Source organism: Ipomoea triloba, chromosome 6 (assembly GCF_003576645.1).
Source record: "Ipomoea triloba cultivar NCNSP0323 chromosome 6, ASM357664v1".
Classification (NCBI taxonomy): domain Eukaryota; kingdom Viridiplantae; phylum Streptophyta; class Magnoliopsida; order Solanales; family Convolvulaceae; genus Ipomoea; species Ipomoea triloba.
Window position 1 is genome coordinate 3,496,791 of NC_044921.1, and position 24,893 is coordinate 3,521,683.

General features: G+C 40.2%; 1 protein-coding gene across 1 annotated transcript; it reads right to left on the reverse strand.

Moving 5' to 3' along the window:
- On the reverse strand, positions 1–16,335 carry LOC116023370. Its single transcript, XM_031264366.1, has 2 exons — positions 15,486–16,335; positions 1–242 (listed from the first exon to the last, which is right to left on the reverse strand). Exons 1-2 carry the CDS (start codon positions 16,333–16,335, stop codon positions 1–3), a joined length of 1,092 nt encoding a protein of 363 aa, XP_031120226.1.
- Positions 16,336–24,893: the final 8,558 nt, after the last annotated feature.

The window sequence follows — 24,893 nt, forward strand, 5'->3', positions numbered from 1 at the left end:
CTACTCTTCCCTAGACTGCTGATACCAAAGAATTTCCTCCTGGCAAAGGGTTTCCTTTAGTTCATTTCTTAGTTTCTTTTCCAACTTAATAAGCCTAGAGTGATTTCCAGCATCCAACTTCTTTTGTACCCCCTCGAGATGTCTCAAAATCTTGTTTTTTCTATAGTGAATATTCCCAAAAACATTGGCATTCCACGCCTTGAGCTTTAGAGCCATAGCATCTGATAAGACTCCGAGATACCCTTATTTCAGGCACATTTTAGGGTGTTTTATCGCATCTATAGCATCTTTATTTGGTAAATTATGTGCGTAAATGCTTGGAAATCACTAACTGATGCACAAAAGCAATTTTTAGCTTAAAAGAAGTAAAACAGGAGCCTCGGGAGCAAATAGGACCAAAAGATGAGCTTAAAGAGCAAACCAGGCAAGAGCGGAGCCCCGGAGGACCAATCTGGAAGGCCACACGCGTGTAAGCAAGCGTGAAAACATTCCAGAAGCTTCCCACGCACGCTCACACGCGTGTGAGAGGCGTGGAGACGGTGATGCGCGAATTTCAGCTAGGGTTGTCATTTCGGAGACTATTTAAACCCCTTTGATGAATTTTCAGAGAAGGATGGCAGAATTTTAGTTTTCCCTTTTCTTAGTTTTTCCTTTGGAGAACTTTCTCCATTTTTCTTAGTTTTTAGATTAGAACAATCTCCATTGTAGAAGACAACAAGCTTGGATTGAAGATCTTCTTCTCTCTAGGTGATCTCTATTTCATTTCTATAATTTTAACTATCTTGTTCTTGGATTAAATTAGTTTTTGCTTGCATTTCATATCATGAGTAGCTAATTTAGTCTAGGGATTTGGATTGTGTGATTGAATATTGTTTGTGTGATGATCTTATCTCTATATCTTGGATCTATGAGTTTGTGTTGATGGATTATCTATTCTTGTCTTTTGATTGTTGTTTTGATGAGATCTTGTTTGGATTTGGCCAATCTAGATGAGAGATTGAGCTCTTGACTCTTTCATGTCTTTGATTAGAGTTAGGATTTGAAGCTTTACACAATCAAAGTTCCTATGGACTTCTTAAGAATAGTAGGATAGTGTGTAGCTTAAGTGTTTGATAAAATTCCTCTTAGAACTTTGGATGCTTGAAGGCATTCCTAAGTCAAAGAAGCCTTAGTACACAAGGTGGAAAAGGACTAAGACAACACACTCTTGAATAGACAATATCCTAGCAATCCTAATCCATAACCTTAAACACTCACTATGCAATATTCATGAACACTATCCAATCCCTACCCCTTTTACTTATTCACAAAATCACTTTTATTTTACTACTCTCTTGCACTCAAATCAACCAATGAACTACTCTCACTCACAAATCACCATTTACCACACTCGAGTCCTATGCATGATACAATCAAGTAAACTCCCGAATGTTTGACACACCTCCACGTCCCTCCTTCGAGACCGACACTCGGGGAGTCATAGACTTTCCGTTTTATCATACAAATATCTTTTGACATTTCACCCTATGCACGCAAGAGTTGTCAAAGTGGCGCCATTGCCGGGGAGGGCAATAGGTTGTCATATGTTTTTGTTTACTTTGATTGCATGAATGCTAGATTTGAGAAATGTTAATCCATTCCACTTAATTTTGTTTTATTTTTACTTGTTTTTGCTACTAACCCAATTGACTACTTCTAGTCAATTGTGGAAATTTTCGTTTCGTTGATAATTTTATTAGGTGAATGCACACGAGAGCAAAAGGAAACCAAGGTTTACTACCCTACATTCCTGAAATTAATAGAGCAACTAGAAGGAAAAATACCCAAGGATCACTAATGGCTTCATTAAGCGCAACAAGAAATCCACAAGGAAGAGGCACAACAGTACCAAATCCACCCCCAGTTCCAATTAACCCACAAGTACCGATTAACCATGAAGAACCGATCATTGAAGAACCACAAGCTAACAGAGCAAACAACCAAGAGAACATTCGTGAAGAGGAATATTATGGAAATCCTCAAGAACCACAAAGATCAATTGCAGATTACATGACTCCGGATTTTAACATGCACAACTCAATCTATGTACCTCCAATGGAGAACGTCAACTTTCACGTGCATCCAACTATTCTCACATTGGTTCAAAATAGTCAATATTCGGGATTACCATCTGAAGATCCCAACGCACACATCACAAGGTTTATACGAGCATGTGGGATGTACAAACAAGAAGGCGTTAGCGAGGAAATAGTTCGACTCAAATTATTCCCATTTTCAATTATAGGAGAGGCAGCATGATGGTTGGAAAGCCAAGACGACAATCACTTCAGAACGTGGCAACAGTTGCATCGTGAATTCATGAACGAGTTCTTTCCCATTACAAAAACTATGAGGATTAGAAGGTTGATACAAGAATTCAAACAAGGAAGACTTGAAAGTTTGGGAGAGGCTTGGCGAAGATTTAAAGTTCTTAAAAGGCAATGCCCACAAGATCTGATGCACCCATGGGACATGATTAGCTCATTCTATGGAGGGTTGGCGGATGAAGGAAAGATGTCGCTTGACTCATCCTCCAGCGGTGCCTTTGTCTCCCTAGCTTTGCAAGAGGCTGAGGAACTAATCGAGAGAATATCTAAAAACACATCCTGTTGGTATGAACGAAGAGGAGATCATGGAGGAATTTATGAAGTTGATAATCGAGTGGCAAGCGAGGCCAAAATCGAAGCAATGAATCACGAAATCAAAAAGCTACAGGCTATGGTAGAAAAAATGGAAGGAAAGCCCAAGCCTTGCATGGCATTGGCACTTTATTGTAATATCTGTGGAGGACCTAATGACACTAATATTTGCACTTCTACGTCTGCATCTGAACAAGTTGAGGCGGTAGATTATCAAAGGAACTCCAACTTCAATGCTTATAGACAAAACCAAAGATCAAACAACAACTGGAAATAGGGAGAGGGTTGGAACAATAGCCACAATGACGGATATCAAGCGCAAAGACAATACAACTATGGACACAAGCCTGCATATGGACAAAATGACAAGAGCAGACTGATGTACAATCAAAACCAAGGAAATGGAAATCAAATGACCCCGTTCAGGCCACAATACGACTCTCAACTTGATTTTACGCAACAAAGGAGGGATGACATCCGTGAAGTAAATGAAAGACTTACAAGGACGATCATGGAACTGAAAAATGATCGGGCAAATCTGAAACAAGAGATTACTCAAGAGATTAGACAAGAAATTTCTAGTCTTCGACAAGAGTCTAAGGCTACACTTAAGACAATTGAGAATCAAATCTCTCAAATGTTTAAGATGCTGTCAGATCGCCACTACGGACAACTCCCGAGTAATACTGAAACTAATCCGAAAGAGAGAGTCAACGCCATTGATGCCTGATAAGCGCCAAGGATAACACTTATAAGGGGTCTTTATTAGATTAAAAGCGCATCGTTTTGACATCCAATTACAACAATTGCATGCATTTCAGCTCAAATGCCATCAATTTCTTCTAACAACATTTCCAGAAAGAGTTTTGAAGTATTTCACAGGTTGGAGAGGGATTTGAAGCTAAAATAGAGCAAAAGACAAACAAGCCGAAATGCAGTAGCGCCCCACGCAGCCTCACACGCGTGTGGCTGGGCATGGAATTATTCCAGAGAGCCACCACGCCACTCACAACCGTGCGAGCAAGCGTGGTCGGGCCAAGGGCTATTTTGGGAAATTTGTTCCTTTTCTTTGTCACCTATATAAATCCCTTTTGCCCTAAACCTAAAGAGAGGAGGAGAGGAAGATAGATCAGAAAATTGATAGAATAGGATAGTTAGATCTAGAGGGTTTTCTCCCCTTTTGGGGGAAAATTCCTTCCATTCATAGTTAGAATAGATCAAGGGCAAGAAGGAAGATTGGGATTCAAGATCAAGGTTGTAAGATCCCCTTTTTCAAGGGGTGGTAACCATTCTCTTTAATTTCTAATTCAATACTTGTTTCTTTGAATTTCCTTTTCCTTTTCTTGTTTCTTAGTATGCTAGAGTAGATTAGATAGGGGATTGGTGGCCCCATGGTAGATCTATGTGGATGTTTAATATTATCGCTTTGATTTGTGAATTGCTTGCTTGTTGGATGTTGAACTTGTGTGGATGATGTTCTTTAAGCTTTGTGCCTTTTGTGACCACATTAGGTAGCAAACCCAAAGGAAGTGAGTGTGCGCGCGATAGCGGCCACCCACGAGTCTCACTCACCCACATCTCTGCTCTTAGTCCGAAAGGACAAGATCCGAGAGGAGTGGTAGACAAAGTGTTCAATGAAATACCCCAACCGAATGAGGATGTGGGAGTCCAAAGTGTGACGCCACTTGGTAGTGTGCCATGAACTCCCTAGTCTATTCCACAACTTGCATTCACAAAACCAACCAAAGATAAACCACATGGAAAAGCCTAAAGCCCCAATCTCCACTTTACTTTTCTTTACTTTACACAACCTTTTATCAACCTTACCCTCTTACCAATGAATCCAACTCCTAGCCATTCCCGTAACTCTTTTCCTTCAACCTCTTAAATGCCAACACACCCATTCGATTCCCATTCGTCATCCTTGAGAGACACGACACTCGGGGAGTCTTGACTCTTCGTTTTACCACTACACCTTAACATACCCACTCACCCCATATAAACAATCATTGTCAATGCCACAGAAGAAACTCATGTAAAGTGTGATCCAATGGATGCTATCTGTGGAACATGCCAATGTAAGGTAGATGACCAAAGAAACAAGACTACCTCTTGTAGTCCAAATCTTGAATTGAAGAATGCGAACAGCTCGTGCACCATATCAATGAAAGAACACAAGGAGAAAACCACTTCGGAAGAATGCCCGAAAGAAACGGAGCTACCACGAGACAACATCAAAAGTTCAAAAGAGAAAGAAACAGCTCGAGAAGGTACAATTAAAGCTTTTATTCGAAAATTTTTCAATAGCAAAGAATGCCGTGAGTTGTTTGAGAATGACATTTGTGATAATTTTACCTGTTTAAGCCAAGAATCTTCGGCTTGTTTAACTAAGGGAAACCCCAGAAAGAAGGGTGACCCTGGAGCTTTATTGATTCCTTGTTCTATACAGAACATGGAACCTAGAAACGCTCTTACTGATCTTGGTGCTTCTATTAATGTCATGTCTTCAAATCTTTTTGAAAAACTGAACTTACCACGTTTGAAACCGACGAGGCTGACGGAACCACACGGTATCCTGAAGGCTTAGCGGAAGATGTTCTAGTAAGAATAGGAAAGTTTCTTGTGCCTGTTGATTTTATTGTTTGTAAGATGGGTGATGATGATCCCCATGAATCCTTAATTCTTGGAAGACCATTTCTGGCTACTTGTCGTGCACGAATAGATGTTAGTTCAGGTGAAATTACCCTGCGATTCGAGGGACAAGCCACAAATGACGACAAGGAAAAAGAAAAAGAAGGAACTGATAACAATGAAAGGGCACAGGTCAAATCAAAGGTGAAACCAAAACCGAAGCGGAAGAATGATAAGCTTACCTGGAAGAACACGTGAGTACCAAAATGCTTTCTACCCACTACCAAGGAATATGGTTGAATTTCCACCGAGGAATGATGCGTCTAGCCAATGATGTAAACCGTGGCGCTACTTGGGAGGCAACCCAAGGTTTTAATAATATGCTTTACATTATTTCTATGCTTTAGTTTTTTAATGTATTTGTTCTAATAATTTGCTACAATCAAATGGAACCATATTTTGAGGACTAACTTGTAGGAGTCGGGACTAAAAATTGCTTTGGAAAGGTTAAATTTGGACATAGGTATGGAAGGCAAGGCAAAAAATCGGAAGAAAACAATGCAGTGGACCTACACGAGGCTCACACGTGTGTAGCCGTGCGTGGGAACGAGGCAGTAGCCTCCCACGCACGCTCACACGCATGTTGCCATGCGTGGGAGCGAAGCAGAGAGCTCCCACGCACGCTCACACGAGTGTGACCGGCGTGCAAGGCCCCCTACGGGTTTAAAACCCTTGTTCGGCCACTCCACGCCCCTTAGCCCCAAAACACCATTTTTCTCTTCTCTTCTCCACGCAAGGAAGAACCAAACTCAAGGTTTGAACATATTTCTTACTTTTTACCTTCAAGGAAGATCAAAACATCAACATCAAGGTAATTTTCCATCTTTTTAACTCTTTATCCTTGAATATTCATGAGTTTGGAAGAGCTTGAATGTGAAATTTATTCTACATTGCCCAGCATGATTTTGAATGATTAAATTGGTTATAATGATTCATTGAACTATCCTTTGATGTTTTCTTTCATTATTGATGGTTACATTGATGGATTGTTGTATATTTTTGAACTTCAAGTGTGAACACCATTGATGAACAAATGAGTTTGTTAGATTTCTTGTTGAAATTATGAAATTGATGCTTGAATTGATGAGTAAACTTGTTATAGAACTATTATATGCCATCAATTTGACTTTTCACATGCTACATTGCCCAAATTAAATTTTCAATTTCAAACCCTAATTTTGAATTTGGGGAAGAAGATGAAGTTGACTTTTTGAAATTCTTGACTTTTGTAGTTGACTTCTTATTTGACTATCAAATTGATATATCTTATGATGAATTTATGCATGTGTGTGATAATGGAATGATATTGTTGATATTCTTATGATAGAATTCAAAAATATAGGGGAAACTATGGCGAAATTTTCAAAAAAATTCTTAGCCCTATATGTTTGAAATCCATTATTTTAACAAGGAATTTTGCACTAATATGATGGTAACTTATTTAAAGCCAATTACCATGAATTATAATTTATATAATTTGTAGGATGGGACGCTCGAAAGAAATTGCAAAGAAATCAAAACATGATGTAGGAGAATCGAGTCGATCAAGGACACGGCAACAAGCTACTGCTCAACAGGCTATACAAGAGCCGGGGTCAAGGTCATTGCGACACTTGACACCTATTCAACTTGCAACAGTGGATAACTATAAAGGGAAGCAGCTTTCTGTTGGCCATCACTTTGAGGATAATGTTCTAAGAGAATTTGGTTGTTTGGAAGAGGTAAATGGACTCCTTAGGCACCCACAGCTCCGCTATCTGTTTCAGTGGAGAGGACCCACCTATGAGCCTGTCACCTATGAGTTCTTGGTGACTTTGGAAATCAGAAGAGAAGTAAACGATGCAAGAGAGTCTATTTCATTCACTCTTTTCAGCAACCACTACTGTATGTCTGTCAACACTTTAGGTGTTACACTCGGTTTTCATGATGCAGCAAGCGTATCCATGCCATATTTCAGAGATTTCAAGGAAGATTTTGATTCAGACGAAGTTGCTAGACGATATTGGAGAAACATCACAAACAATGCCCCATACAACTCTTCAAACTTGAAAGCGAAGCTCATCACCCGGAATGCTCTGAAGGCTATCAGATTAGCCTTTGCTATAAATCTCTCAGGAAGGATCTATTCTACATGTGGTGCATGGAGAATGATGTTCACATCAACATTGGCGTTCAAGCTAAAAAGTGGCTCCAGACCCAGCAAAAGCCTAAGGTTCAGACTGTGTTCATTGGACCTTTAGTTACTAAACTGTGCATTGGGTTGGGCCTACTGAACCGGTTGATGGGAGAGAGATCCGATGGTTGTACAGTCTCTTTTACCGTGGGTGAGTTCTTTGCTGCAGAACTAAGGCTTGAAGGTGATGATGCACCTGATCTAGAGGCTTCTGATGATGATAATGAGGACGAGGAANCCTGCGATTCGAGGGACAAGCCACAAATGACGACAAGGAAAAAGAAAAAGAAGGAACTGATAACAATGAAAGGGCACAGGTCAAATCAAAGGTGAAACCAAAACCGAAGCGGAAGAATGATAAGCTTACCTGGAAGAACACGTGAGTACCAAAATGCTTTCTACCCACTACCAAGGAATATGGTTGAATTTCCACCGAGGAATGATGCGTCTAGCCAATGATGTAAACCGTGGCGCTACTTGGGAGGCAACCCAAGGTTTTAATAATATGCTTTACATTATTTCTATGCTTTAGTTTTTTAATGTATTTGTTCTAATAATTTGCTACAATCAAATGGAACCATATTTTGAGGACTAACTTGTAGGAGTCGGGACTAAAAATTGCTTTGGAAAGGTTAAATTTGGACATAGGTATGGAAGGCAAGGCAAAAAATCGGAAGAAAACAATGCAGTGGACCTACACGAGGCTCACACGTGTGTAGCCGTGCGTGGGAACGAGGCAGTAGCCTCCCACGCACGCTCACACGCATGTTGCCATGCGTGGGAGCGAAGCAGAGAGCTCCCACGCACGCTCACACGAGTGTGACCGGCGTGCAAGGCCCCCTACGGGTTTAAAACCCTTGTTCGGCCACTCCACGCCCCTTAGCCCCAAAACACCATTTTTCTCTTCTCTTCTCCACGCAAGGAAGAACCAAACTCAAGGTTTGAACATATTTCTTACTTTTTACCTTCAAGGAAGATCAAAACATCAACATCAAGGTAATTTTCCATCTTTTTAACTCTTTATCCTTGAATATTCATGAGTTTGGAAGAGCTTGAATGTGAAATTTATTCTACATTGCCCAGCATGATTTTGAATGATTAAATTGGTTATAATGATTCATTGAACTATCCTTTGATGTTTTCTTTCATTATTGATGGTTACATTGATGGATTGTTGTATATTTTTGAACTTCAAGTGTGAACACCATTGATGAACAAATGAGTTTGTTAGATTTCTTGTTGAAATTATGAAATTGATGCTTGAATTGATGAGTAAACTTGTTATAGAACTATTATATGCCATCAATTTGACTTTTCACATGCTACATTGCCCAAATTAAATTTTCAATTTCAAACCCTAATTTTGAATTTGGGGAAGAAGATGAAGTTGACTTTTTGAAATTCTTGACTTTTGTAGTTGACTTCTTATTTGACTATCAAATTGATATATCTTATGATGAATTTATGCATGTGTGTGATAATGGAATGATATTGTTGATATTCTTATGATAGAATTCAAAAATATAGGGGAAACTATGGCGAAATTTTCAAAAAAATTCTTAGCCCTATATGTTTGAAATCCATTATTTTAACAAGGAATTTTGCACTAATATGATGGTAACTTATTTAAAGCCAATTACCATGAATTATAATTTATATAATTTGTAGGATGGGACGCTCGAAAGAAATTGCAAAGAAATCAAAACATGATGTAGGAGAATCGAGTCGATCAAGGACACGGCAACAAGCTACTGCTCAACAGGCTATACAAGAGCCGGGGTCAAGGTCATTGCGACACTTGACACCTATTCAACTTGCAACAGTGGATAACTATAAAGGGAAGCAGCTTTCTGTTGGCCATCACTTTGAGGATAATGTTCTAAGAGAATTTGGTTGTTTGGAAGAGGTAAATGGACTCCTTAGGCACCCACAGCTCCGCTATCTGTTTCAGTGGAGAGGACCCACCTATGAGCCTGTCACCTATGAGTTCTTGGTGACTTTGGAAATCAGAAGAGAAGTAAACGATGCAAGAGAGTCTATTTCATTCACTCTTTTCAGCAACCACTACTGTATGTCTGTCAACACTTTAGGTGTTACACTCGGTTTTCATGATGCAGCAAGCGTATCCATGCCATATTTCAGAGATTTCAAGGAAGATTTTGATTCAGACGAAGTTGCTAGACGATATTGGAGAAACATCACAAACAATGCCCCATACAACTCTTCAAACTTGAAAGCGAAGCTCATCACCCGGAATGCTCTGAAGGCTATCAGATTAGCCTTTGCTATAAATCTCTCAGGAAGGATCTATTCTACATGTGGTGCATGGAGAATGATGTTCACATCAACATTGGCGTTCAAGCTAAAAAGTGGCTCCAGACCCAGCAAAAGCCTAAGGTTCAGACTGTGTTCATTGGACCTTTAGTTACTAAACTGTGCATTGGGTTGGGCCTACTGAACCGGTTGATGGGAGAGAGATCCGATGGTTGTACAGTCTCTTTTACCGTGGGTGAGTTCTTTGCTGCAGAACTAAGGCTTGAAGGTGATGATGCACCTGATCTAGAGGCTTCTGATGATGATAATGAGGACGAGGAAGAGAATGAGGAGGAGGATGCTGCACAAGAGCAAGGCCCTACTCCAATGGATTGGGCCGCGTCACAGAATTTTCATAGAAAGCTCTATGAGGAACAAATGAACTATTGGCGTGAGGAGCATACTTGGCAACAAGGCCACTTCACATCCATCTCTACGAGACAGGATGTTCACACCGAGGACCTCAACCGCATGAGACAAGCGGTGGAGGATAATGATAGAAGAATTGCCGCTCTTGAAGCTAGATTCGACAGGCAATTCCATCCCTTCGGTGATGAGTGATACCTTCCTTCGATTTTTCTCGGTCCTGACTGATTGACACTTGATTCTGAGTTCTGTGACTATTGGTTACCATGGTTGCTAGCCCCATCTGAACACTAGGATCCCTATGCACGGGGTTCCGACTTTTATTTTTTTATTATTTCTTTACTATGCTTTATTTATCTCTATCGCTTTATGTTATTTGCTTTCCAATTGCTTTACTTTTTCTACATTTCTATTCGGATAATTCTACTTATTTTTATGCTTTATTATCTAAGTTTTTGCTATTTTTATTGCTTTTATATTTCTATCAGCTTATAATAATTGAATAGTACTCCGAAAACCTTTTTTTTTTGTATGTTATGTCTCCATTTCTTATAGAGCATCTATAACGGGAGCAGGCCTATGCTGGAAGCTAAAGTGTGGAAAGAGGGATGCATACTTGGTTTATCCTCTTATCCCTTTTCTAATTTTAAGCCCCGTTTTGATATTTAAAGTGTGAAAAATTTTCTTTATAGCTTTGTGTATGAGTATATTAGAGATTACCATGATTAATAGGATCGTTTGATGCATACCCTTTATCCCAGAGCAATTTCCAAAGTGCGGAAAGGGATTTTTATTTGTCTATCCTTAGAATCCCTGTTTCGTTCTTTTACCCTGTACGTATGGAAACATCGAGGACGATGTTTACTTTAAAGTGTGGNCTTGCAACAGTGGATAACTATAAAGGGAAGCAGCTTTCTGTTGGCCATCACTTTGAGGATAATGTTCTAAGAGAATTTGGTTGTTTGGAAGAGGTAAATGGACTCCTTAGGCACCCACAGCTCCGCTATCTGTTTCAGTGGAGAGGACCCACCTATGAGCCTGTCACCTATGAGTTCTTGGTGACTTTGGAAATCAGAAGAGAAGTAAACGATGCAAGAGAGTCTATTTCATTCACTCTTTTCAGCAACCACTACTGTATGTCTGTCAACACTTTAGGTGTTACACTCGGTTTTCATGATGCAGCAAGCGTATCCATGCCATATTTCAGAGATTTCAAGGAAGATTTTGATTCAGACGAAGTTGCTAGACGATATTGGAGAAACATCACAAACAATGCCCCATACAACTCTTCAAACTTGAAAGCGAAGCTCATCACCCGGAATGCTCTGAAGGCTATCAGATTAGCCTTTGCTATAAATCTCTCAGGAAGGATCTATTCTACATGTGGTGCATGGAGAATGATGTTCACATCAACATTGGCGTTCAAGCTAAAAAGTGGCTCCAGACCCAGCAAAAGCCTAAGGTTCAGACTGTGTTCATTGGACCTTTAGTTACTAAACTGTGCATTGGGTTGGGCCTACTGAACCGGTTGATGGGAGAGAGATCCGATGGTTGTACAGTCTCTTTTACCGTGGGTGAGTTCTTTGCTGCAGAACTAAGGCTTGAAGGTGATGATGCACCTGATCTAGAGGCTTCTGATGATGATAATGAGGACGAGGAAGAGAATGAGGAGGAGGATGCTGCACAAGAGCAAGGCCCTACTCCAATGGATTGGGCCGCGTCACAGAATTTTCATAGAAAGCTCTATGAGGAACAAATGAACTATTGGCGTGAGGAGCATACTTGGCAACAAGGCCACTTCACATCCATCTCTACGAGACAGGATGTTCACACCGAGGACCTCAACCGCATGAGACAAGCGGTGGAGGATAATGATAGAAGAATTGCCGCTCTTGAAGCTAGATTCGACAGGCAATTCCATCCCTTCGGTGATGAGTGATACCTTCCTTCGATTTTTCTCGGTCCTGACTGATTGACACTTGATTCTGAGTTCTGTGACTATTGGTTACCATGGTTGCTAGCCCCATCTGAACACTAGGATCCCTATGCACGGGGTTCCGACTTTTATTTTTTTATTATTTCTTTACTATGCTTTATTTATCTCTATCGCTTTATGTTATTTGCTTTCCAATTGCTTTACTTTTTCTACATTTCTATTCGGATAATTCTACTTATTTTTATGCTTTATTATCTAAGTTTTTGCTATTTTTATTGCTTTTATATTTCTATCAGCTTATAATAATTGAATAGTACTCCGAAAACCTTTTTTTTTTGTATGTTATGTCTCCATTTCTTATAGAGCATCTATAACGGGAGCAGGCCTATGCTGGAAGCTAAAGTGTGGAAAGAGGGATGCATACTTGGTTTATCCTCTTATCCCTTTTCTAATTTTAAGCCCCGTTTTGATATTTAAAGTGTGAAAAATTTTCTTTATAGCTTTGTGTATGAGTATATTAGAGATTACCATGATTAATAGGATCGTTTGATGCATACCCTTTATCCCAGAGCAATTTCCAAAGTGCGGAAAGGGATTTTTATTTGTCTATCCTTAGAATCCCTGTTTCGTTCTTTTACCCTGTACGTATGGAAACATCGAGGACGATGTTTACTTTAAAGTGTGTACGTATGGAAACATCGAGGACGATGTTTACTTTAAAGTGTGGAAAGGACGAAACATCGAGGACGATGTTTACTTTAAAGTGTGGAAAGGACGCACTTCGTGCTTTACATGCTTACATGCTTAGTGGAAAGGACGCACTTCGTGCTTTACATGCTTACATGCTTAGTTTTAGAAACGCACTTCGTGCTTTACATGCTTACATGCTTAGTTTTAGAAATTGAAGCTCTTGGGAATGATAAGCGGGTGCATTTGCAGTTTTGAAAAGAGAGTTATTATTTGTGTTATCTAGGGAGAATTTTGACTAGATGCCCAAAAATTTTTACTCTCGAAATATCTTTGAGGAAGTTACTTTTCGCACCCATGAGAGTGTTTAGAGCCAAATAAGTTTATATTCTTGCCTGCTTGCATGATGTTCACCTCTTATTTACGTAGGACCTTAGTCAAGGATCTCTCGAAGTGGGAGTGTGCACTCTTTAATTTGAGAAAGATAAAACTAGCAAGGCCCAGAATTGAACTAACCTTGGTAGGGCATGGGGCAAAATGTGAGCCTAATGGTGAGCTTAATGAGAAAACAAAACCCTTGAACATTAAAAAGAAAAAGGCATGAGGGGTTGACACGAGGAGAAGTCGAAAAGGCAAAAGGCCAATCACCAAAGAGTTTAAAATTGAGGTAAGCCAATTCGTTAGGTTGTGTCCAAACCATAGTCTTCGGTAAGCAAAAAGCTTTATCTGGAGTCGGTTGTTCACATAAAAAGATCCCAAGAATTGAGAAAATAGAGCTGAGGTGAGCCACTTTGCTAGGATTCGAGTACCCATTGCACTGACCTTCGAAAAAGCATGGATCTCCATGTGAAGTCGGGTGGCTCGATGACGTTATCCTAGGAAGTGAGAAGAAAGAGGGACCGCGCTAAGCCAAAAGCGGTGAGTGGTCCATGCCCCTACCCTCATTTACATTTACGTTGGGCTTTGGCGTATAAGGACGAAAAGTTGATTAGCTAGTGCACATCGTTCCCACTAGTGGAATCGGCTAGAGGCCCTATTTAAATAGAAGGAGAACCAAAACTTTGGAAATGCATGCTTGCGTATGGTGCGAGAAGTGTGATCCCTTGTTTTATTTGTTTATCTACGAAAGGTTTTTATTTCCCGAAAATATTTCTTGAGTTGCTGACATCTGACCAAAATCCTTTATAGATAACACAAATGATTTCCCCCGTTTCAACAGTCTTAGACACCCATTATTTTGACTTGCCAAAAGCTTTGTTTTGCATGAGAGAGTATCTCGGAGACTTATATGCTTAGAGAGTAAAATGTCTTGCTTGAGGACAAGCAAGAAAAAAAGTGTGGAAAATTTGATAAGACTCCGAGATACCCTTGTTTCTGGCACATTTTAGGGTGTTTTATTGCGTCTATAGCATCCTTATTTGGTAAATTATGTGCGTAAATGCTTGGAAATCACTAACTGATGCACAAAAGCCATTTTTAGCTTAAAAGAAGTAAAACAGGAGCCCCGGGAGCAAATAGGACCAAAAGATGAGCTTAAAGAGCAAACCAGGCAACAGCGGAGCCCCGGAGGACCAATTTGGAAGGCCACACGCGTGGGAGCAAGCGTGAAAACTTTCCAAAAGCTTCCCACGCACGCTCACACGCGTGTGAGAGGCATGGAGACAGTGATGCGCGAATTTCAGCTAGGGTTGTCATTTCGGAGACTATTTAAACCCCTTTGATGAATTTTCAGAGAAGGATGGCAGAATTTTAGTTTTCCCTTTTCTTAGTTTTTCCTTTGGAGAACTTTCTCCATTTTTCTTAGTTTTTAGATTAGAACAATCTCCATTGTAGAAGACAACAAGCTTGGATTGAAGATCTTCTTCTCTCTAGGTGATCTCTATTTCATTTCTATAATTTTAGCTATCTTGTTCTTGGATTAAATTAGTTTTTGCTTGCATTTCATATCATGAGTAGCTAATTTAGTCTAGGGATTTGGATTGTGTGATTGAATATTGTTTGTGTGATGATCTTATCTCTATATCTTGGATCTATGAGTTTGTGTTGATGGATTATCTATTCTTGTCTTTTGATTGTTGTTTTGATGAGATCTTGTTTGGATTTGGCCAATCTAGATGAGAGATTGAGCTCTTGACTCTTTCATGTCTTTAATTAGAGTTAGGATTTGAAGCTTTACACAATCAAAGTTCCTATGGACTTCTTAAGAATAGTAGGATAGTGTGTAGCTTAAGTGTTTGATAAAATTCCTCTTAGAACTTTGGATGCTTGAAGGCATTCCTAAGTCAAAGAAGCCTTAGTACACAAGGTGGAAAAGGACTAAGACAACACACTCTTGAATAGACAATATCCTTGCAATCCTAATCCATAACCTTAGACACTCACTATGCAATATTCATGAACACTATCCAATCCCTACCCCTTTTACTTATTCACAAAATCACTTTTATTTTACTACTCTCTTGCACTCAAACCAACCAATGAACTACTCTCACTCACAAATCACCATTTACCACACTCGAGTCCTATGCATGATACAATCAAGTAAACTCCCGAATGTTTGACACACCTCCACGTCCCTCCTTCGAGACCGACACTCGGGGAGTCACAGACTTTCCGTTTTATCATACAAATATCTTTTGACATTTCACCCTATGCACGCAAGAGTTGTCAGCATCTTTGTTGTTCCACACAGTATCCCCCACATTCCAATGCTTTGTGATATAGTCAAGAAAGGGCGGGTGCCTAGTCCAGGCCCCTTGGAATACAAAATTGTTTTTCTCCTTACTAGTTTTGGGGTCAAGTTCAATCAATATCGGACAGTGGTCGGAGCTCACGGCCGGGAGGTGAGTCACTTTGGTGTCCCGGGTCAAGTCCATCCAATCCATAGAGCATAAAGCGCGGTCCAACCTGGCACCCGTAAAGGTATCTTCCTCCCTTCCCCGCTTCCAAGTATATTTCTGTCCCGAGTAGCTAAGATCGACCAAGGCTTCGTCAAAAATCCAGTTCCTAAAATCCCCATTTCTATAAGTCCCCGAACTATTATAACTCGTGCATTCATCGTTACTAGTGATGGCATTGAAGTCACCTGCAATCAGCCAGGGATGATTAACCACCACCTTTCCCCTACATAACGACTTCCAAAGACGACGTCGGAGGTGGGGGGCTAGGCTGCCATATACTACCGATAAGTTCCACACTCTCCCAGTATTTTCCTTAATAACCATATGCACAAATTGGGGGTGAGAATTCAGAACCTCAATCTGACAGGCATTCGACCAAAGAAACCAGATTCCTCCACTAAACCTGAGAGCTTCAACCCTCGCCCACTTTTCAAACCCAAGCTTAATGCACACAGAATCTGCATTAGAACCAGATGTCTTCGTTTCCACAAGATAGAAAATATCCGGGTGATGCTTATTCAAGATCCATTTGGCAGCTCTAATGAAATTCTTAAACGCTGCTCCTTGACAGTTCCATGTAATGACTTTCATGGGAAACAAAACAAAGAGAAAACAAACAAACAGGGAACACAAGAAAGACAAAACAACAACAACAAAAGAAAGGAACCACCACACCTGGAATAAGCAGGAAGCACCTCACAACTTCATCTCCATCTCTTCGGCGCCCGCACCGCCCAATGACACTACATCTCCACCCAGCTTCGCCGGTTCAAAGCCCGTAGGTTGGCTAAAGTCAGGGGGATCCCCGTGATGCTCCGGGGTCGATTCTATACCAGCCAGGCAGTCATCGTTCATTCCATGGTCGGCTGTAAAGGTCTGGACAGATGTGGCTCTGTTGCAATTTCCCATAACCAGCGTATGTTCACTAGCAGGACCTGCTTGGTTTACCTGAGACCCGGAAGTTCTCTTATTCAGACTTCTCTTTTTGCTTGTCTCCCTAATTTCACCTTGTTTTCTATGTAATCCATGCATATTATTCCATTAATTTGCTTTTTAGACACTTGGACTGTTGATCTTTTACCTTTTGACAGGCCCTGGTATCTAGACCCCTGGCTTCGATCCGCATTCGTATCCTTCTCATGTGGGGCATCCTCTTGCACCTCACCGACAATTATCTCGTCGTCTAAGCTCAGAAATCTTGACCCAGTTGGCACATTATTTTGTTTTCCTTTTCCAGCACCCTGCTGATATGCTTTCCCAGTTTCCTTCCCTAGCTGGCTCTTATTTCCCTAATATTTGGTATAATTCCTTTTGGGTTTCGGCGCTATCATCCATGCCCCATAATCCTCCGTAACTTCTGGCCTAATTAAAGGAGTTTCCATAGGCATTTTCTCCTTTCCTTTTCCAATCTTTTGACCGTTAGTAGTGGCAGTACAGTTCTCCAGCCGGTGCTCCCCGCTCGCCGCCGCTCCAGTGGTATCGCCACCCTCTTGATTCAAATGACACCCCCTGGCATTATGCCCATACTTCCCACACTTGAAACAAATGAGATGGAGCACCTCATACACTAAAGGTCGAACTCTATTTCTCAGCGTGAACTTGGCAAGTAACGGCATCGTGATGTCCACCTCAACACAGAGTCTCGCAAAACTAGCTCGCGAAACTTGGCTGGTCGCCATATCGATGTTAATCGGACGACCAACATTCTCCCCACACGCATCAGAAACTTGTGATCGAAGTACTTCGCGGGAAGGCATGGGAAACGAATCCACACTATCATTCTCTCTGTTTTGTCTGTGAACAGATTAAAGTTTGGGATCCACTCTTTGACAATAAGATAATGGTCCAACACCATCCAGGGCCCTCCATACTTTGCAAACTCATAATCATCCATGGAAGCAAATTTTACCAGAAAATATTCGTTATCCACAGTTACCACCTCCATTCTCGCCTTCGGATGCCAAAGCGATGTGAGTCTTTTGAGGAGATACCCGTAACCTACATTCCTTCCCATCACTTTAACAATTAGTGTTTGTTTCCACTTGCTTTGCAATCTTACCTTTTCTTCTCTTGAAAGCCTAATGACCGGACAGGTAGGGTCAGCATTGTCATCTGCCTCTTCCTCATCATCAGAGACTAGATCTAGTTCCTCGGCCGCCGGCTGAGAGCTATCTAATGACTCGTTAACCACCACCTATTTGAAAGACAACGTACCTTTTTGGGGTTCAGTTTCCTTCGCAACCTCCTATCCATTCGGCGGTGGTTTTGCCATTGGTGCCTCCGTTGTTGTCTTCGTCTTTTTCGTGCTTCTCTCCAGTTGATCTTCTTCTTCACTATTCTGATGAACAGAGAGCGTTTCTCCAGTCATCTCTTCAAGCTTACTTAAAAATAAATTTTTACTTCACTTCATAGTATAAATAGAAATGATCTCACAATAAAAATAATTGATAATTCTTTTCAAAATAACATTTTCTTCCACAAGAATATATTTTCAAAAATTATGGAGGAATAACCAATCAAATAATGGGACATGGCATTAATCACATAAGTCTAGTGAACAGTAATCACTCTATTGAACACTATGCAAAAATCTCATTTAAGTGGAACAGAACTAATACCTTAAGTGTGTACACCCCCAAGGGGTTTGGGTCCAATGGGTAGTACCTAGTCCTAGTAGCCAATATATGTTTTTATCGACTACTACTCAACAGGGTAAATACCCCAATGGTAAACTTCGCTAAACACTCCTCAAAATATACAGGGCAAAAATTCCTAATGAGACATGATGTTTCTACTGCTCACTCCTCAAAATAACAGGGAAGTTACGTAACTCCCTAGTGAGTCAGCTTTTACGTCACTGCTCACTCCTCAACAAAATTGAGTTTCAACCCAATAAACCTGTAACACCCCACTTTTTCCACATAAGAAATATGGGTAAATTTTTTTTTATTACAAATGACTTTTACAACAGCGGAAGCTTTCAACAACAAAAATGAAAAAGGGGCGTTATGCCACGTTCGAGTATCTCACTTATAGTCAAACGCACAGGCTAAAAACCAACTTAACAAAACTACCAAAAATTCTTACTAATACAAAGGTTGATTTCTAATGAATTAAATTACAACCTTTACACGATTTTAATACGGTTCACTCTCATGCCAATGCCATGTAATCATCACCTGCAAAATTAGCTAAAGAGGGGAAAACAAAGTCAGCACGACGGCTGGTAAGACTTACTTCACCCCGTAAAATATTTTTGCACATAGCACATAGCATCTTGGAGCACATAATTCCATATTAACCCCATAGAATATTTTATACTCATCCACATAATCATTTTTAATCCATTAGAATATACTCATTCTCAATTCAATCAATTTATCATGGATTATAATTTCATATAACATTTCATAATAAATAATAATCAAATAATCATTTAATTCCTCATAAAATATTATACTTTCACAACTTATCATTTTCATAAATAATAGGAATCAAATACCAATTCACTCACATAAATAATTATGTAACTCATAAAATTCCATAATATCCACATTTCTTTCCATTTTCATAAATAATAGGATTTAATCCTTTATTTACCATAGTATACTTTTCAAAAATCATAAATTCTCAAATTTCTTAAAAAATTTACTTTGTGCAATACTTGCACACCACAAAATACATATGAAAGCACATCAATCACACATAAATGGGACAGGGTCCTTTATTCTTAGGCCCTAGTGAACGGTGCTTCCCACACATCCGAACACTCCACACATTTCCCATTTCTAGTGGAAACCGGACTCTAACCTTAAGTGTGCACACCCCCGAATGAGGATTCCAAGCCTGAACGGGAAGTTACCAGCCCTAGTAGCTAGGATAAGGTTTCTACTGACTACTCCTGAAATTAGGGTACACAGACCCGCCTCAACAAGACACACCATAGTGCCCTAGTACCCGTGGATTGTTCCTACCGAGTACTCCTCAACATAAAGTAATTCCAATCACATATTCACAATTTCACATATAGCTTCCATAAGTTTTGAAAATATTTCACTTTAATTTTTGTTTTTGTGAACTTGGCCCGTGAACTACGGGAAAACGTGTTACCACACTCTATGGAACTAACAATAATTATGTTATTAACTTGAATAAATTTATTTTGAGCTCGTAATATTTAAATAATCCATACTATATTAGATTTGAATTTTTTTATATAATTTATCATATTTTATAAAAGTGTTTTACACCATTTGTATTACAAGTTTTTTAAATGAATGCAATAATATTCAAAATTGTCATTAGTCAAATGCTGAAATCATAATAATAATATATTTTACCTTTCACATTTTTAAACTTTGAAAATCAACATCACATGGATAAATTTATATATAGTAGTAATAATTTCAAGACTATTTTTAAAGCTTAGATGAAAGAAGGAGAAGGACACTATGCGGGATGTGTGATTGTGAGAAAAGAAAGAAGGAGAAGGACACTAGTACAAAATTGATAAAAAAAAATATAAGACGATTTGCGTCCGGAGTTTCAACTCCGGACGCGTAAAGTGATGCGGTGGCATTTTTTTAATTAAATTTCTAATATTTAATTATTTTTTCTTTTCTTTAAAAAAAACATATGGACCAGTTGCGTCCGAAGTACCCACTTCGGACGCAGCTGGTCTGTAGTGTTACAATAGCTGCGCCCGAAGTTCGAACTTCGGACACAGCTTCTTATTTATTTTTTAGTTAAAATGTCTCAGATAACTAGGGTTATTTCGCCCTTTCTTCCCCAAAATATAAACAGATCGCGATTCATCACTCCCTTCACCCCTTCTTACATCCACTCCAGCCGCATGTCGCACGCCGCCGCCGTTCTCACTCGCGTCGCCCTCGCCGCACGTCGACGCTACGCTGCTCTTCTTCGCCGTCCAACGTCGCAGTCGCCGCCGTCTCATCTCCATCGCCATCGCCCTAAACTGCCTCTAGCGTTCTTCATACAGCAGAGGTCGCCGTCAGCTCGTCTTAGGTCTTAAAAGTCGCAAGTCATTCTTCCTCAAGTCTTTGGTGCAAGGTAAAAATCACTCAGTTATAATCTTGGCCTTTGTCAAATATGTATTTGGTTCTCTGTGTTGCGCTCTTTTGCGAATACTGTAGTTTTTAATTTTATTTTTGAGTTTGTTTAGGGTTTAGGGTTAGAAACTGGCAGATTGTGGTTTCCTTGGGTTAGAAACTTCACTTTATCATTTGTGTAGGGTCTTCACACTATTCTTGAAAATTATTTGGTCCTAAGATTATCTTATGTGTAAATTTAGTGGCTAGAAAAGTTCCCCGTGATTTTTACAGTGAAATTTAGCATTTGATTATTAAGTTTATCTGTGTTCTGAATACATAACCTGCATCTTGGTGGTAAATTGCAAGAGATTAATTTGGATCATACCAAATTAAGGAAAATTGTTTAAAGTTGAAGTTAATGCAAAAGACCAACCTAATAATTGTTAGGAACATATTGTAATAAGTTTTGATGATACCAAATGTAATCCACAGTCCCCTAAGTCTCGATAGATGGGAATACTTGTAAGTTCGACAAGTAAACTAAGAGCGAAAATACAACCGGGTAATTGAGCTCAACTCGGAAAATATTTAAGCTTAAGGTAAACTTGCTTGAACATCTTAGAAGTTTCGTGTGTAAACTTATAGATAGATCAGAAGAAGGCACGAGACATTACTGGAGGAATAAGGGTCTGCGAGACATCAACTAAGTCTCGAGACATAAGCAGAGTTCGAGAGATGGAATCTCTCGAGACAACAATCCAGTTCGAGACATCAAGTAGTCGAGACATCATGTTTGGTCTCGATGAACCTGTACTTCTCCATAGGATTGAATAGCAGTTAACACGCATGAATGAAGTAATCTAAGTTTGGAGAAGAAGAATATCATGGAGATAAAATATTAAGGAGGTGCCGAAAGAATATTATGGAACATAGAACAGCCGGAAGTGGATGCCACGTCAGAACTCCACAACAAACGGATAAAAGATGCACCAATCAAAGGTCGGTCTTATTCCCTAAAACGAGGATCAATGGGAATATAAAAAGAGTAACTTTTACCAAAAGAAGTAAATGGAACATGGACTCAAGATAGTGGAATATGGGATATTCACTACAAGACAAAAGGTTCAAGTCACAAGACCACTACTCCATGAAAGATGCTAAAAATATGCAAGTCCCATGATCAGCATGGGAGACAGATTTCAAACGGAATAATTTTCCCTCCAACGGAATTATTCCTCAACTCTCATATATAAGGATGTGAAGACACAAGTTCAGAAGTTCGAGAATTCTAAGCTATCATAAGAAGTGTTTGATTCAAACGTTCAAAGTGCAAGTGCTTAATCTGGAATATCATCCTTGATATTCACAAGTGCGAGAAAACACATCTTAGTGTTTTGAGAGAGTTACAAAGCTTCAACTACTACACATCTAGAAGGTGACCAAAGCTGCTCTACAAGGAAGATCTTTCAACGAAAGCTTTTAGTCATATTGGAGATTGTTACATTCAACCTGTGACAACCGGAACAACCTTGTCTTGGAGAAGGCAAGAAGAGGCGGAGTAACCTAGGAGCTGTCTTGTGAAGATCCTGAGGCTTGAGGCGGGCTTGGTGATCAAAGCTCAAGTGCTCGAGAGGTGGAGTAACAAGAAGCGGGGCGAAAAACCTGAGGCTTGAGGCGGGCTTGGTGATCAAAGCTCAAGCGCTCGATATTGTACTAAAAAGGGAAGTTTTAGTGCAATCCTTCTAGGGAGTTTCTAGAAGAAGTGTGGACGTAGGCGGGTTGGCCGAACTACTTAAAAATCTCTCTCGCATTTACTTTCTGCTTTTATCTCTCGCTAACTATCTCTCGATCTGCACTGCATATAATCACACATCTCGAACTAACTCAAACTCGTGCTAATTAAAAGGGGATAACTTTTCCGCTGCGCATAAAACTTTGTCTTCATCTTGTGAGGTATAGGACCTAAACATCCTAAGTCCAATACACACGAGAGGTCGAAAAAGATTTGCAAAATCTTATACAAGTCTATTCACCCCCCACCCCCCCCTCTAGACTTGTACCCCATCCCCTTGGGACCAACAATTGGTATCAGAGCAAGTTCTCTGATCGATATAAACCTTTGTTTATATTGCCTAGAGATCCTTTTTTGAAAAATCTTTTAAAAAGTTTTCAAAGCACGAGATAATTTTCAATATGGACAGCATGTTGTCGAGACATCTTCTTTTTGATCTTAGCAGGTTTGACGACTGGAAAACACGCATGCTTGCGTATCTATCAGCCCTCCATGATGAGATGGCCAAGGTTATATCAACTGGACCAGTCAAAATCCTGATGGTCAATACTGCCGCAGAACAAACAAAGGACACACCAAAGTACGTCTCAAAACATAGGGAAGAATGGACGAGTGATGACAGGAAGAGAAACAACCTTGACAACATTGCCAAGGATATCCTCTTCAGGGCAATAGATGAAACCATCTTCCCACGAGTAAGGAAATGCACCACTGCTAAAGAGGTATGGGACACTTTGATGCTGATTGGTGAAGGTGACGAGCAGGAAAAAGAGAACAAGCTAACTGTAGCGATGAAGAAGTTCGAGGACTTCAAGATGAAGCCAGGAGAGAGCATCGACAGCATGGAATCTAGGTTCATGAAGCTGTCAACCGAGATTAGTGATCTCAAGAAGGAGATCCCACAGAAGGAGCTGAACCTGAAGGTCTTACGAGGCCTTACCAAGGAGTGGGAGATGAAGGTGATCACAATGCGCGATCACAGGGATCTGAAAACACCACAACCGACAAACTATTTAGAGATCTCAAAGCCTTCGAATTTGAGATGTTCCCGAGAGATGAGGACGTGGTGGACAGACGGAATGTGGCACTAGTTGCTAATCAACCAACCACATCCTCAAGGTCAGATCCTAATCCCACAAATCTTTTATTTGACGAACAATTTGCTCTTTTTATGAGAAAATTCAGGAAATTCATGAAGAAGACACCGGAGAGCAATACAAGTTCACCTTCCTCCTTAAGAAGGAAAAATGAAATATACACATCCAGGAAAGCGGAGGAAGAAAATCAAGGTCTATGCTACAACTGCAGGAGACCGGGGCATTTCAAGGCCGAATGTCCTTATCCACCGGTAAGCAAGCATCAAGGCCAAGAAGGAAAGGATTCCAGAAGGAAAGAGGAATCCAGGGAGAAGCCAGCACAAGGAGGCTTCAAAAGTTCATCAAAGACACATTCGCGCAGGAAGGCGCTTGTGGCTGAGGAACTTGAGAAGGCAATCGAGGAGTCCGAGACATCAAGCTCCAACGAGAGCAGCAGCAGCTCAGAGGATGAGAGGGGGCTCATCTGCTTATACACTACAGAAGAGGAGGATCAATGCTTGATGGCTATTAACAATGAGGTAACCTCTACTTCTACATCTCGCTGCTCTATCTCTACTTCTCAATGTTCTTCTTTTAGAAGCGATGAGGATCCCTTTGAGACCATGGAATTACTTAAGAGGGACCTCAGCATCGCTAACAGCACTCATGCTAAAGTAATGGAAGAAAACAGCAGACTAATTGCTGAAAGAGAGATGCTTAAGAATGTCTCGAAAGAGAATTCAAAGCTAACTCTTAAAGTAAGCAACTTAGAAGCTGAGATCATCCAACTTAAGGAAGAGTGCAAAGCTCGAGAGACTAGAGAGCTTAATCTTAGAGAGGTTATTGCATCATATACTAATTCCTCCAAAGCTGTGGAGAAAATGGTTAATGGTCATAGACCTACAAATGATAGAACCGGACTAGGGTTCCGTCAGAACTGTCTCTCGAGAGATAAGCAGACCAACGGTTTGGGAACTTCAAGCAATGGAGGATCTCAACCCAAACCGAATAAAGGTCATAAAGGACCAATAGGAAAGACCAGAGTAGCTATTCTCAAACCGTCCCTATACACCAGATATGGAAAGTATAGGAAAGCTACAAAGAATTGCCGGGTTACCAATTTCGAGAGATCACCTAGCTATCTCTCGCAAGGCCATTCCGAGTACAAGAGAAGCTATATTCCATATAATGCGCCTCAAGGCAAATATGGAAGGTCTGAGATCCATAGAG

What these genes read in the sequence shown, in the direction of transcription:
- LOC116023370 (XM_031264366.1), bottom strand. Translation starts at nt 16,335, where the DNA reads ATGAAAGTCATTACATGGAACTGTCAAGGAGCAGCGTTTAAGAATTTC. An exon ending in TTGCGTGCATAGGGTGAAAT is followed by an intron (nt 243 to 15,485) that starts GTCAAAAGATAT and finishes GCCTGAAATAAG; the next exon opens with GGTATCTCGGAGTCTTATCA.